The 13,718-nt window shown below is 42.8% G+C and overlaps 1 protein-coding gene across 1 annotated transcript in view; it reads right to left on the bottom strand.

Annotated features, from left to right (window-relative positions):
* Positions 1–13,718, bottom strand: part of ush2a (Usher syndrome 2A (autosomal recessive, mild)) — a 243,804-nt gene that overhangs the window by 6,316 nt on the left and 223,770 nt on the right. The window contains exons 63-69 of the mRNA XM_066697388.1: positions 12,170–13,677; positions 10,622–10,943; positions 4,504–4,710; positions 2,637–2,875; positions 1,964–2,181; positions 931–1,107; positions 284–367 (exon numbers count right to left, since the gene is read on the bottom strand). Of these exons, the coding sequence (XP_066553485.1) occupies positions 284–367; positions 931–1,107; positions 1,964–2,181; positions 2,637–2,875; positions 4,504–4,710; positions 10,622–10,943; positions 12,170–13,677 (2,755 nt within the window). The remainder of the gene's footprint in view (positions 1–283; positions 368–930; positions 1,108–1,963; positions 2,182–2,636; positions 2,876–4,503; positions 4,711–10,621; positions 10,944–12,169; positions 13,678–13,718) is intronic.

The following is a 13,718-nucleotide window of genomic DNA, read 5'->3' as shown; positions in this document are numbered from 1 at the left end:
TTTCTAATGCGTCATTAAATTTCCCCACTGAATTTCGTTAGTCCCTATTTTCCGGTGCCTGCTGTCTCTGATGCTGTGCTTCCCTTGCTGTGACATGATGTGACATGGAGTTGCTGTCTGCGTCAGCACATTTGACAGTAAGCAAGGTACAGGCTGAATAAATAAACGTGAAAATATACTCCGCCATTAATTCTCAGTCTCAAAACCAAACACATACTTGTTACACTAGTAAAATAAATGGATAAGAAAATTAAAAAAACTTACCAATGTGATATAAACTTACCAATCCCGGTTGCTGTGTTGTACTTAATAATGGGAGTGCTGACACTTCCCCCATCGGTGGTACATGTAACCTGAAACACAAAGGCTGAGAAGCACAGAATGTACTGGTTACGATGATGAATATTTAAAGTGCATTTTAAACTCTCTCACTGTAAAATTACTTTGCTAATGGTTGTTTAATTTCCCTGCGAATTGTGGCGACAGTCTTGTATTGGATGAAGAACAAAAAGTGCACCTTTCTGCCTCATGATGAGAGGTTCCGGAGGAATTGAAAGTTAATCTCATATGAATATTAATTGCATGCTGTCTGAAACTTAGAGGGACTGCTTTAAAACCTCATCCACTTGGTGCCACTGGAGCTATGGCAACAAAACAACAGAGTGATCATCTTTCCTCTGCAAACGAGTAGCTTACGAATTCCAGAGGGCTATGCGGGGGAAAAAATCTAAATGGAAGAATAGCTAAGAGCAAAATTAAACTAGCTAATAGAAAAATGGCTAACATTTTCTTAAAAAAACAAACAAAATAACCAGAAATTCAGCACCAAAAAAAAGGCTGAATTGTCCCTGTACTTATTATATCCTGGACTGCAGACAACACATCAACGTAAAGAGACGTAACGTAAAGAGATTCGCCGACTTTACGCACTTTTATCGGAGGTCCTGGGGATGTGGAGGGTGCTGTGGAAGCCACTGTAAAGCCGCGTGCCGCTCTCGGTCAGGACGAAGTCTTGGAGCTGCCCGTTGAGGATGAAGGAGTGGCTCCAGTCCAGATACATGGTGGTGAGGTTACTGATGACCATGAAGGGGGCTCTGTACTGGGGCTCTGGCGAGGGAGAGACAAGGTGGCGGTGAGCCAAACACTAGGAATGAATGTATAACTAGTGTAGTGCACTAGTTAGAGCTCATCTGGATACTGTGTACAGTTCTGGGCTCCACACTTCAAGAAATATATCGCTGCTCTAGAGGCAGTTCAGAGGAGAGCAACCAGACTTATTCCAGGTGTGAAGGGAATGTCCTACTGAGAGACTGAGGACCTGAACCTTTTCACCCTGGAACAGAGGAGTCTACGTGGGGACTTGATCCAAGTCTTCAAAATCATGAAAGACATGGACCACATCAAACCAGAGGAGCTTTTCCAGATCAGCAGGGACACACGCACCCGGGGACACAAATGGAAATTGGGCATCAAGGCATTCAAGACAGAAAACAGGAGAGAGTTGTCACAATCTGGAACAAACTCCCCAGCGATGTGGATAAAGCGACAATTTGGGAACATTTAAAAATAGACTGGATAGGATCCTTGGATCACTTGATCCAAACGAACACGATGGATTGAATGGCGCCTCGTTTGTAAACTTTCTTTAGTACATGGAGATGGGGAAGAGTCACATGACCTTTTCTCCACTTTGTACAATGTCTTCACCCTGGGGAGGTGGTGGCCCCAATCTGTGGGTTTGATTTTTCTCTGGACTGGGTGAACACGCAACACTGACTGACCTTGTAATTTCCTTTTATTATTACCAAAACCTTATAAAAATGTTCCCAGCTCATGAAGCAGACAAGTTTTACTGTCTCCATATTCAGCAGGAACATTCGAGAGGGTCTTTAAATGGATTTCAGTGAGACTCAAATGGAGAAAGCAGATCAGAGAGGCCAAGATGGCAGGCAAGCTGGCTCACGCTCTTTGGCTGTAGTGAAGGAGATCCACTCGGACCCAGTACTGCCGATGGAGTTGAAGCAGACGACTCGGAGACTGTAGCTGGTGTACGGCTGGAGGCCGGTGATGTTGTACGTCTGCCCTTTCCCGAAGTACTTCATCTCACTGGGGCCGGGGGCACAGGGGGCCGGGACTGGCTGGACAGGCTGAGGACAGGCCGTGTGGATGTGGAGCTCACAGCTGAAACAGGAGGGGACACAACTGATCAGACCTGCAGAGGATGGATGTAGACTGACTGTAAAACAAATTAATAAGGTAGTAGATGAAAGTCCATGGGCTAAAAGATCTCTGAGACATATTTAGAGATAAATACATTTCATGACAACCAAAGCAGTTACTGATCTATTACCATACAGGGCAGTGTGCTGGAGAATTTGTGCCTTTCATTCTACCTGAGCTCCTAATTAGTTAATTGAACTACGTATTCTGGAAGCTGAACCAATGTAACCCCATTTTCTGAGGTCTAATGCAGCTGATGTTTAAACAGAGAACTTTTCAATGTTCTGCATTGCGGCTGCAATTATGTATTTACTACCCTATCTCATGTAGAGATACATAATATCAGCAAATATTTCAATCTAACTGATCACATACATTTTGGGGATAATTTTTAAGTTTAACTTCTGAATGTGGACCTTTCAATGATGCCATTTGGGGCACTGGGCTCCCGCCACTCCACACTGGCGCTCCTGGACGTGAGGGAGGTGACGCGGGGCGGGGGCTGCTGGGAAGGGGCGGATGGCTGGGTCATGAGCTCGGTCACTGGGCCGCGGCTGCAGCAGTGCACACAGGTGCACACCTCCACTCCCACAGTGTAGGTGGTGAAGGGCTGGAGGCCGTGGATAGTTTGCTGTGTCGAAGTCCCTTCAGAGAGCTGGCCAAAAATAAAAAGATCATTCATTTTTAAAAAGACAAAAGAACCACTGTGTTCTCTATGTCTCCCCCCACTCCCCGTTTGAGGTATTTTGTCTCTCACAACAGCCTTGTTGTTGTTGTACTGATTTGTCTACTTGTAAGAATTGGTTGTATGTTGTTTTTGTGTCAGGGCATTTCAAGCTAGTGCTACCTGGACTGCTCATGTTCTGAGAAGAGCTAAAATATGATTCTTTAAATGTCAGACTTAAGGCATTGATCTGCATTGAATGAAAACTCACCTGTCTGAATTTCTCAATTAAAGATGAGGCATAATTTGTTTGTATGTAAAACGTCCCATTTGAGATCAATTGTTTTTTTCTTGTACACAAGATGAATGATAAAACACTCTTTCTTTGTCCGCGGAGCCAAATACTTAATTGCCAAAAAGGCAAATCAATTGGAGGCAAGATCTGCCAATTGCATAATTAGAGCAGCAATGGAAATACAATCAAGAGTAAGTTATTAACCATGGAAGAGGAATCTGCAAGTCTCATCACAATTGTAATAACAGATACTGGCCAAATACCTGCTTTCTCCAGTTTAAATAACAACTGAAGTCAGCGCAAAAGTTTCTGCTTGTCAGAAATTAAAAACAATAGACAAAAGACGGGTGGAAAACTAGCTGTTTGGTACATTTTTAGTGAGCTGCCCTTTCTCTTCTCGTTTGTTCCCTCCCACCACATTATTCCTCCTAACTATCTGAAATGATCTGCCGTTATACAGTGATTACAGTAAGGCCATCCACCTACTGAGTATGGTATATTTGATTCTGTCAGTCAATTTTGGCTTTGCAGAACGCCTTTCACTGGGCGCACCATCGCAAAGGCATTTTCAAGAAGTAATTTCACAAAAAATGAAAGCACAGTAGATACAGAAAGTGTACACAAAGTGGATCAACACAAATAACTTCAAATAAATGCCATGAAGCTGGCTAGCCCTATTTAAAGGAATCAATACAAATCACTTTCAATTTCAATGAATTACAAGAAGTTTTGTTCATTTCGAAGATGCTAAAACTTTCAAACCAGGGTAATAATAACAAACAGACTGGTGTTCTTAGCAGAGAAGCCGCTCTGACACCATGATGATAGTAGTAACAGGTTATGGGAAAGCCAGATAAGAGTTGCATTGTCGGCACATATTTCACTGCCGCCCCTCATTGATAACCTTCTTAAAACAAGGAGCTGGTTAAGGATGCGTTCTTGTGACTGGGTATCGGTTTCGGCTTTATTTCAGAGCAGATGCAATCTATTCAGGTAGTGCAGGGAGACTAGCACTACACTAGAACACCAATATCGAAAGCTATGCCTAATCTGCGACTCAACCTGGTTTAACGTGTGCAGTATAAAATTTACCAAAACAGGAAGAGAGGCTGGACTTTACTGGGGAATCTAACCTGACCCCAGTCCAATACAATGCCTCACTCTTGTCTACAACAAACATTTCATTCCTGCCTCCCTAATTGAAACCATGGTCATAATCAGAGTTCTTACTGACACCCAGACGGACAGGGGACGTTTTCTGTAACTAAGAATTCAATTAAGCGCTTGTTCAACCTGCGAGGCTCTGCCCTGGTCCGTCTCTCACCATTAAGTGGGAGTCCCTGTTGCTCGTGAAGACCCTGTAGAGGCTGACAACACCGTTGGGCTTGACGGGGGGGCTGATGTGGACCACGGCGGAGGTGGCCTGCACTTTGAGGAAAGTCGGGGGGGAAATCCCCTCAGGAGGCGCTGGCCCCGTCCGTCCTCGGCTCCACGGACTGGTTACCCGTCCTGCAGAATTCACTGCCCACACCTGGAGAAGGTCAAAATGGAGAAATAATACAGAGTCATTAGGGAGCCAAGCTACATTATTATTTTTCCGCTATATATTTCAAATGATCATAAAACTCATATGGATCACATGGTGTGACGACAATATTGGATTAAAGTGACAATTATTAGACAATATTCAAACATCTTCTCTGAAACCACTTATGGGACAGAAACTTGGGTCATGAAGTTATGTTTTGATCTATATTCAGATTGGTTCAGGACAAATTGATCAGTCACATTGTTTGGCAGCCATATTGGATTGATCACAAATATTAAATCATCTTCTCTGAAACTGTTTAGTGGAGTGAAGTGAAATTTTGCACACATGACCTTGGCTAGGTCCTCTATAAAGGCAAGTTGATCCATAAAACAAGATGGCAACCATGAGCAAATCAAACTACACCTATTGTCACTTTGCATATATATTTAGACTCATCATAAATCACAGATCAGTTTTTATTTTAAGGTTAAAACTAGCATTACCATATAAGAACATAAGAAAGTTTACAAACGAGGGAAGGCCATTCGCCCCATCGTGATCGATTGGTGTCCATTAATAACTAAGTGATACAAGGATCCTATCCAGTCTATTTTTAAATGTTCCCAAATTTTCAGCTTCAACCACATTGCTGGGGAGTTTGTTCAGATTGTGATGCCTCTCTGTGTGAAGAAGTGTCTCCTGTTTTCTGTCTCGAATGCCTTGAAGCCCAGTTTCCATTTGTGTCCCCGGGTCCTTGTGTCCCTACTGATCTGGAAAAGCTCCTCTGGTTTCATGATTTTCCTGAGCTCACCAGTGTGTTATTTCTTTTAAGAATTTACCAAATAGTTGATTTGGCCACACCTAATTTCTCTCTGATTGGTTTGTTTTGAAGGCAAAACTGAAGGCAAATCACCCCAAGAACAAGCAGGAACTAAAGACAGCTGCAGTGCAGGCCTGGCAGAGCATCACCAGGGAAGAAACCCAGCATCTGGTGATGTCTATGGGTTCCAGACTTCAGGCAGTCATTTGCAACCAAGTATTGAAACTCACAATTTCATTCATGATTATGTTAGTTTGTCCAATTACTCTTGAGCCGCTATTGAATAACTCACACTCACAACGCGTTTCGACACTGCTGTGTCTTCATCAGTAATGACACAGTAGTGTCGAAACGCGTTGTGAGTTTGAGTTATTCAATAAAATGAAACTGTAATAATATAAAAGTCTGGTCTAAATAACTAATAAGTGAGAGTGCAGCTACAAAATTAAATGTTCTTATATATATATATATATATATATATATATATATATATATATATATATATATATATATATATATATATATATACAGTTTTTCAATAAATATAAAGTTCACACAAATGAGCTTAACATCAGATACATCTAAAAGTAAAAAACTGTCCTGGCCAACATTTTAGATTTTAGATATATAGTCTTAAGCTAATATGCAATAAAACCTGATGTTCCCATTGCTTAAGGGTTATGCACAGCACTCCCCTGTACTCCTGCAGAGAGAGAGGCACTATTAACGGTATTCAGAGAGAGGAAGGGCTTATGCACCGACAACAGGGCAAACACTGAGCAGGGCTGGTGCTTCACTCTGTCAATGACTGCTGACATTCACGTTGGGCTCATCCTGGGCGCTTTCAGAAAGGCAGACACGCAAGGCAACTTTCCACAGGGGTCCACCTAACTAAGCATCACTATGCATAATAGACAAACCTCAGCACTTATTAAAGAAAAGAGAACACATCTTGAACAAATCTACATGAAAATTAAATTTCACCTTAATCAAGGAGTAAATGAACACATGGAAGGTGAGGTAATCTTATTTATCAGGGAGCATTTGTATAATTACACATGAATACCAGAAAAGGTCGGCCAGGGTCAGCATTTGCATGAGTAAGTAATTTGTCGAGTGTCACAAGTAATAGACAGAGCAGATGGATGTGCAAGCGTATAGGGTTAAATTAGCCTCAATAATAGCCAATTACAGTGTGATCAATCAGGATGATAGATCTAAATGGCAATGTGAAGAGACTCTCCAAGCCATTTGCAGGATGCGCATTCCATGCTGAACCTTGGTGCGAACGCCACCGTCTCCCTGCCTGTCAGCAAAAGTGTGGGTCAGGGAGAGGCGATTGCGGCGCACAGGGGCGGCAAAGGTCACCGCCGAGTTTTCATGCGGTCTCGTAATTCACTCACTCACTCATTGCCCACTGGAAACCTCACATTTGTACAATATATATATGTTCACATATTTAAATATATTTCAAATAGATGACAACATATAATACATATAGTTTGCACATAGGAGTTCTTTCACAATTTCTATGATAAAATATCACTGATTCTTTTATTTTAGTTTAGTCCTTTGTGTAGTAACTACTGTTATGTTAAGAACTTGACTTTTTGGTCTTAAAGCAAGAAACAGTCCTCTTACTGTGGTAAATCAGCAACATGTCTGGACTCGAGTTACAGAAGTGAAAAGTGTATTATCACCATCAGGGGACAATTGTCATTTCATGGTCCAAAGGACCGTGGAAAAAATACGTTTAGAGAAATTGTAGGGAATATAGAAAAGCTTGTTACCAAATGTAAAATAAACAACCAGAAAATAAAACGATACCATGCACTTTGCTAAATTCATCAAAGTAAAATGTTATTTCAAAAATTGTTGTAAAAGTTGTATAATTTCACTTCAGCATTCACCTTTTTTCATATTTTATTTGGGTATACACCTGAGTTATGGTACCATTATGGTAGTAGGAGCAACTTTATCTTGCTTCATAACACACCGCACGGCACTGATTTAATAGAGACGATCCCATTTGGATGTGCCGCGTCCTTGTAAGGAGGGAGAGTTTTACTGCAGGCTGCGCGCCATGCATACTGATGTGTAATTAAGGTAATTACATGAAAATAAAAATATGGCATCTTACAGCTTTCATTGACAGAGGGCTATAATAGTGGCTTGGTTTTAACCACTGTACACGGTTCATTTTCAGATATAGTACATAGGTACGGTGTGAGGGCGTAAGAGAGGGGCCAACAGGCCGTCTCTGACAGGATTAATAGAAAAAAGAAAAAAGAGTTTAAACCACTAATAAAATCTCTAGCTTTCTAACACTAAAACAATTTAATTGCCTTCACAAAAAGTGCCGTTGCCCTTGGACACATGGGTATATATGGATGCTCTTCTTTTTAATTACAGCTGGTTGGAGTCTGACAGAAATATAGCCATAAAGCAGAGTACCCAAAACATAAACTCCACACAGCTCAAAATCCACCTTATTCAGAGCTCATGAACTGAAAACTATATGAAACTTTGCACTGACATTGTATGCCACTAAAACAACTTTTTGCTGCTGAATATAACAAAAGCTTAGTGGGTTATAAACTGAAGGATACCTTTCCTAATTTCAGTTCTGTACACAAAATTACTTCTGCGGGCTTGCAATCCCACATTTTTGTATTATCCTGTAACCTTGGAAATGTTTCTCCACCCCGTCGTCTGCTAAAAGTTCAGCTTGTATTCAGTAACAGCAGCGTCCGCTCAATTTGAAGAGATTTTTCAGTTTCGGCGACCCTAATGACGAACTGGCGAACAAAAGAGTGACATTGCCTATAAAAATATAACATACATTGTACATTTTAATTAACTGCCCAGCCTTTGTATTACTCAAGAGCGTCTTTCAGTTTGACACAAAGCGCGCTGAATAACCTTGTGTTTGGAAAACGTAGTTGAGTTAAACTTTGCATTGAATCTGGGCCACTGTGGCATGGACTGCCTACAGCTGGGAGGGTTGGGAGCAAGTCGTGAATTTAGTAAACCGCCACAACAGATAATTGGTAAGGTACAGCCCAAACAAGAGGGGAAAATAAACTCCACTGCAGTTCTGCAGTTCAATACAATGAAAAAATATGTCAAACAAACTTAGATCTATTCCAAATCAGAACAGCTACTCTAATGTGGTTTATTTTATTGACAGAAGCCATAAATCACAGCATGATAGGATACCGGTTTGTACTTTGTGATACCGATTATGATTTGGTCTAGGCCTAAGAGAGAAAATCTTCACAGTCAAGACTTGAACCATTAAATTCCTCCAGCTTCCCGGGTGAGATATGCCTTTATTTACCCAGCCGTCAGTAAACATCATACCCCACTCACAGACAGAGCCATGGGGGAGTGTAACTTTAGCAGACATATAATTTAATACTTTATATCCTAGGGGTATAGTTAGCAACCTCCCTGGAGACAAACAGCAGACATTAAAAGGTCTTTCCAATACTTGTAATGACTGAGGGCAGCAGCTAATTCAATAGATCCGATCATAATCATCTGTGCTTTCACAGGCCCTGATTTATCACTTTGCTTACAGTCAGTCATCACTCAGGCTGCTGGTGAGTTGTCATAAATTATGTCTCATAAATAAGATGAAACAATCAACCAAACTGTATCAATTTATCTCCACTCTTGGAACGCGTCTCGCGCCTGACAAACAAATGCTAATGTTGTTTTTGTTCTAAAGGGTAGGCTGTCAATTAGAAGGTCTTGTAAGGTATGTCAACTCTATGAATATGTGCTCGCATTAAATACCTGTCTTCCTTCACGAGTGTGCACTGATTATCACGAGAGAAGGAGCGCTCCCTGGCGTGACTGTGAAATACATAAGTGCCTGCCCAGAACAGCCCTGGAAATCTGGCCTCACATGTTAGGCTGAGATCCATGATTTGCGTCACTCTGTGAGGCGCTGAGCAGGAACCACAAGCCAAGGAGGAGGGAGGAGAAGCGTGACATCTAAATCTCATTTCACTAGGCCTCGGTTCGATCGGAATCTCAACCCGTCGTCCATGAAGGACTTAAGAAATTTGATTTGCCACATACAGTGAGAAAGCTCATCTCTGGGGGTCAACTGGACAGCTGTTTAACCAGGGGAGGAGGCGAGCTTCGATATCCAATCATGCGTTAATTATCTATTGACTAACAGCATGCATGCTAAGAAAAATAAATGTAAATCTAACACATACACAGATGTGTGTATAACTATGCATAAGGCAGTCTATTGGTGAGAGTAGTATGTGAAATAATTTGTTCACCCAGTGGAGAAAACTTATATTCTAAATGTGTTATTTATTTTTATCAGCCATTATAGCCACTACAGGAATACAGGATCTCAAATCAGTCACATTCAACCAGCTTTAGGCAGACTTTGAAACAGTTAACAGATTAGTTAGCATGAGAAACACTCACTCCTAGTCCTGGTGAGACACAGGAACCACTGGTTTTCACTCCACTGAGCTTGGCTTTTAATACAACCTGAATTACATTAATGATTGAATTGTGTTTGTACCAAAATCCTGAATATTGCACTGGAATAACAGAAGGGAGCAACAATAGGGGGGCTATATATATATATATATATATATATATATATATATATATATATATATATATATATATATACCCTTATTATCATATTATCATGATGATTCTTAAAACACCAAAAAAATCCTTTGAGAAGTTCTCTGTTAACCTTCATTAATGTAACCTAACAAGTGTCCAATAACAGAGGAATCACATTTATCTCCGTTCTGTTCCAATTTCCAAGGTATGATTCGGATTAATTTGTACTTGATAATGGAGTGTTTTAGGATCTCTAAATATGTTTTAAATATTTTAAATATGTAAATGGCTGCCAGAGAAACTGTATCATTAAGAACATAAGAAAGTCTACAAACGAGAGGAGGCTATTCGACCCATCGTGCTCGTTTGGTGTGCTTGCTTCTATTTCAGGCTCAGAGTCCGCATACACCATTGTTAGGAGAATGGTTTGTATTGAATTATTGGTAAATCAATCAAATCAATCAATCAATATGAATCACGTACCTGATATTCATACTCTGTGAAGGGGTGCAGGTTAGAGTCCAGGAAGGACTGTGAGAGGTTCTTGTAAACCAGGACCATCTCAGAGGTGGCATCAGAGTTGATGGCGTGTCTTCGGTACAGCTCGAAGTGGATAATGTTTCCATTGGGCTGAGCGGGACTGGCCCAGGACACCAGAAACACCAACTGCAGCCCCCCTGAGTCCGCCTGCAGCTCTATCAGGGGTGCGGGCTGGTTCACCGGGGGGGCTTCGAGGGTCCGCACTGATGCCCAGTCACTGGAAGCACAGCCCAGCAGAGTGCAGGCCTCGACTCTCACTTCATACCTGCCAATCGAGGAAAAAAAAAACACACAAACACCCATTTAGGCCCAATTACAATTCTAATAATTTGTCAATTTTCTTACCTTTAAGATCAATGATTGAATGTAACTACCAAAAAAAAAAAAAAAACACAAATATAATTTGATTTATAGTCTATTAATATAAACAAAATTGAAAAGCTTTCTTCTGTTAAAAAAAAAAAAAAAAAAAAAAGAAATTTGAGAGGCATTTCAGAAATGAAAGGTCTTTTCTTCAATTTAGGTCATTTGGGAGGGAGAGATAGAGAAAAAAAGATATAGAATTAGAAAGCAAGGTCAGCTGAGAGACTTCTGTGATCTGTAGATGATAAAACTGAAGAGCTATTATCATCGGCTGCTTATCTTTATTTTAGTTCCACATATGTATACAAGGGGGCACTTTAATCATTCTGGATTTGAATTGTCCTGTTCCTGCGCTGGGCAGGAGAGATGGCAATATGACCAAGGCATCAAAGTCACTGCTCCTGCTCTCTCTTCAAGGGCACGGGGAGGAATTGAGCAGTTGCTTCAGAGTAGGGTACTTTTTAATTGCCATCTTAGATGTATTGTAATGACGTCAAGGTGAGTCCAGACCCTTCACACTCTTAGCAGTATATTTGGATTGCAGTGTAAAACGTCTTTTAAGGAAATGATTTGAAACAGATATTTATGCGCATCTATATATGGGTCAATATTCCATCGAAGACATAACCCAAGTGTGTCAAGAAATATGATCCCTTATTCCGCCCTCCATGGTCAAGTTTTGGGAGGGGTGGTAAAGTGGCACTGCGTGACGTGGTAGCTAAGCTGTGCGTCTCCGGGACGGTTGTTTTATGTCCCTGTCAGTTGTCTGTAACTTCTGGCTGTAACCCAAGGGAAGATCCTTAGATGTCCCTGTATTCCCATAGGTTAGATGGGGAAACCTGGCTGAAAGTTACATTATGGCTGTGAGAAGCTCCTCCCAACCTGAACTTGTCCTGAGCTGAAATGCAGTGCACAGAGAAGCCACTCAGCTATTGGACCCAACAGAGTCTCGTAAGCAACATTATAGTCACTGCTGAATAAATTGCACATCCTTACCAACAACAGGGAAGCCACAAGACTTGTAAACACAGCTTGGGATCTGGAACTGTGATTGTCTGGAATCACAGAGATACCTAGATATGTTTTGTTTCAGGCATTGTTCTTTCTTACCAGCGATAGGTTACGCACCTGTAGGATGGTTTCAAGCCAGACAAAAGAAAAGAGCGGCTTAAGAAGGCACTGTGGAAGGCAGGGAAGTTGAAGGTCTTGTGGTTGCTCTCTGCTGGATCCCATATGAAAACGGTGTAGTTAACGATTTCTCCATTGGCTCGGGCGGGAGGATCCCACATGACCAGGACATCACTCGGGGTGGAGGGCTGCAGTGTTGGGGGAGCGACACCAGAGGGAGCTGATGGGTTCGTCCTGGCCTTGGCGACGGGGCTGGTGGTGCTTCCTTTGCTGTTGTTCGCGGTCACGGTGTAGCTGTATTCGATACTTGGCTGCAGAGTGAAGTCATGGTACCTGGTTTCTAGCCCGGCGTAGATGAGAACGCCATCTCTTCTTAGCTCGTAACTTCTGATCACACCATTGGGATGCTCGGGCTCCTGCCAGGCAATTTCCACTGACTCAGACCCGGTGACCTTCAGTGAGGGCCTTCTCATGTGTGTCGGGGGTGCTTCGTGCGTCTGAGCGGATTTCGGCACGCTAGAGGTGCAACCGCCATTGGTACATGCGGTTAAGACAAACTGGTAGGTGCTGTGAGACTGTAAAAAGGAAACCACGCTGTGCAGCTGTTTCCCGCTATAATACACTTCACCGTTCATCTGAAGGGTGTATCTGGTGATCTCCCCGTTCTGGATCTCCGGGGCCGACCAGGAAACGCTGATCTGGTCGGCGGTGATGTTGGTCAGCGATGGTGGCTCCACCGTGGCGGGGGCCGTCTCTAATGTTCGGATCTCAGTGGCTGCGCTGCTAGTGCACCCTGCCGCGGTGCAAGCGATGATGGTGTAGCTGTACCAAGTGTAGGCTGTTAGATCCTGGTCAGTGTAGTTGAAGACAGTGGCGTCAAAACTGAAGGGGAAATTGAATTCGTCCCTCCGTATTCGGTACGACTGCAGGATCCCGTTGGTTTCCTGCGGAGGGGCCCACGTGACCAAGACTTCATGGGGGTGACCCAACACGTGACTCACGGCGGGAGCTGCGAGGCCTTTTGGAGAAGCTTGCTTGGTCTCCACTGTTATCCACGGACTGTCCGAGTAACCGGCGCTATTCCACACTCTCACCCTGAACTCGTACTTAGTCCAGGGTTTTAAATCAGTGACCTTGTAGGAGAAGCCATCCTGGTCAGTGTTGCCTTCTGTAAACAACACCTTGCCCTCATCCCTGCGGCTGTGTTGACCTTCCCCAGCCATTCTGCAGATGAGCTGGTATTCAGATATCTTCCCGTTGGGTTGAGAAGGTCTCGCCCAAGTCAGCTCAATGCTGTTGGCTCTAACCGAATGGGCGACAGGGGCGGCCTGCGAGGATGGAAGGGCTTCATCCGTTGTGACTGGCTGAGGGGGTGACCGGGTGCAGCCGGCGTCCGTGCAGGCCTCCAGAACCAGGGTATACACGGTGTAGGGCTCGAGTCTCCTGAACAGGAACTGCCGGGAGAGGCCACTGAACTCCAGATTGTTGTCATTGAAAATATTGTAGGTCTGTGGAAAAACATGAGGCTGTGGATTAGAACCTTCAGTAT

This window comes from Amia ocellicauda, chromosome 1, assembly GCF_036373705.1.
Source record: "Amia ocellicauda isolate fAmiCal2 chromosome 1, fAmiCal2.hap1, whole genome shotgun sequence".
NCBI lineage: Eukaryota > Metazoa > Chordata > Actinopteri > Amiiformes > Amiidae > Amia > Amia ocellicauda.
The sequence above is the reverse complement of the archived record's forward strand: the minus strand, read 5'-3'. Positions and strand labels throughout refer to the sequence as shown.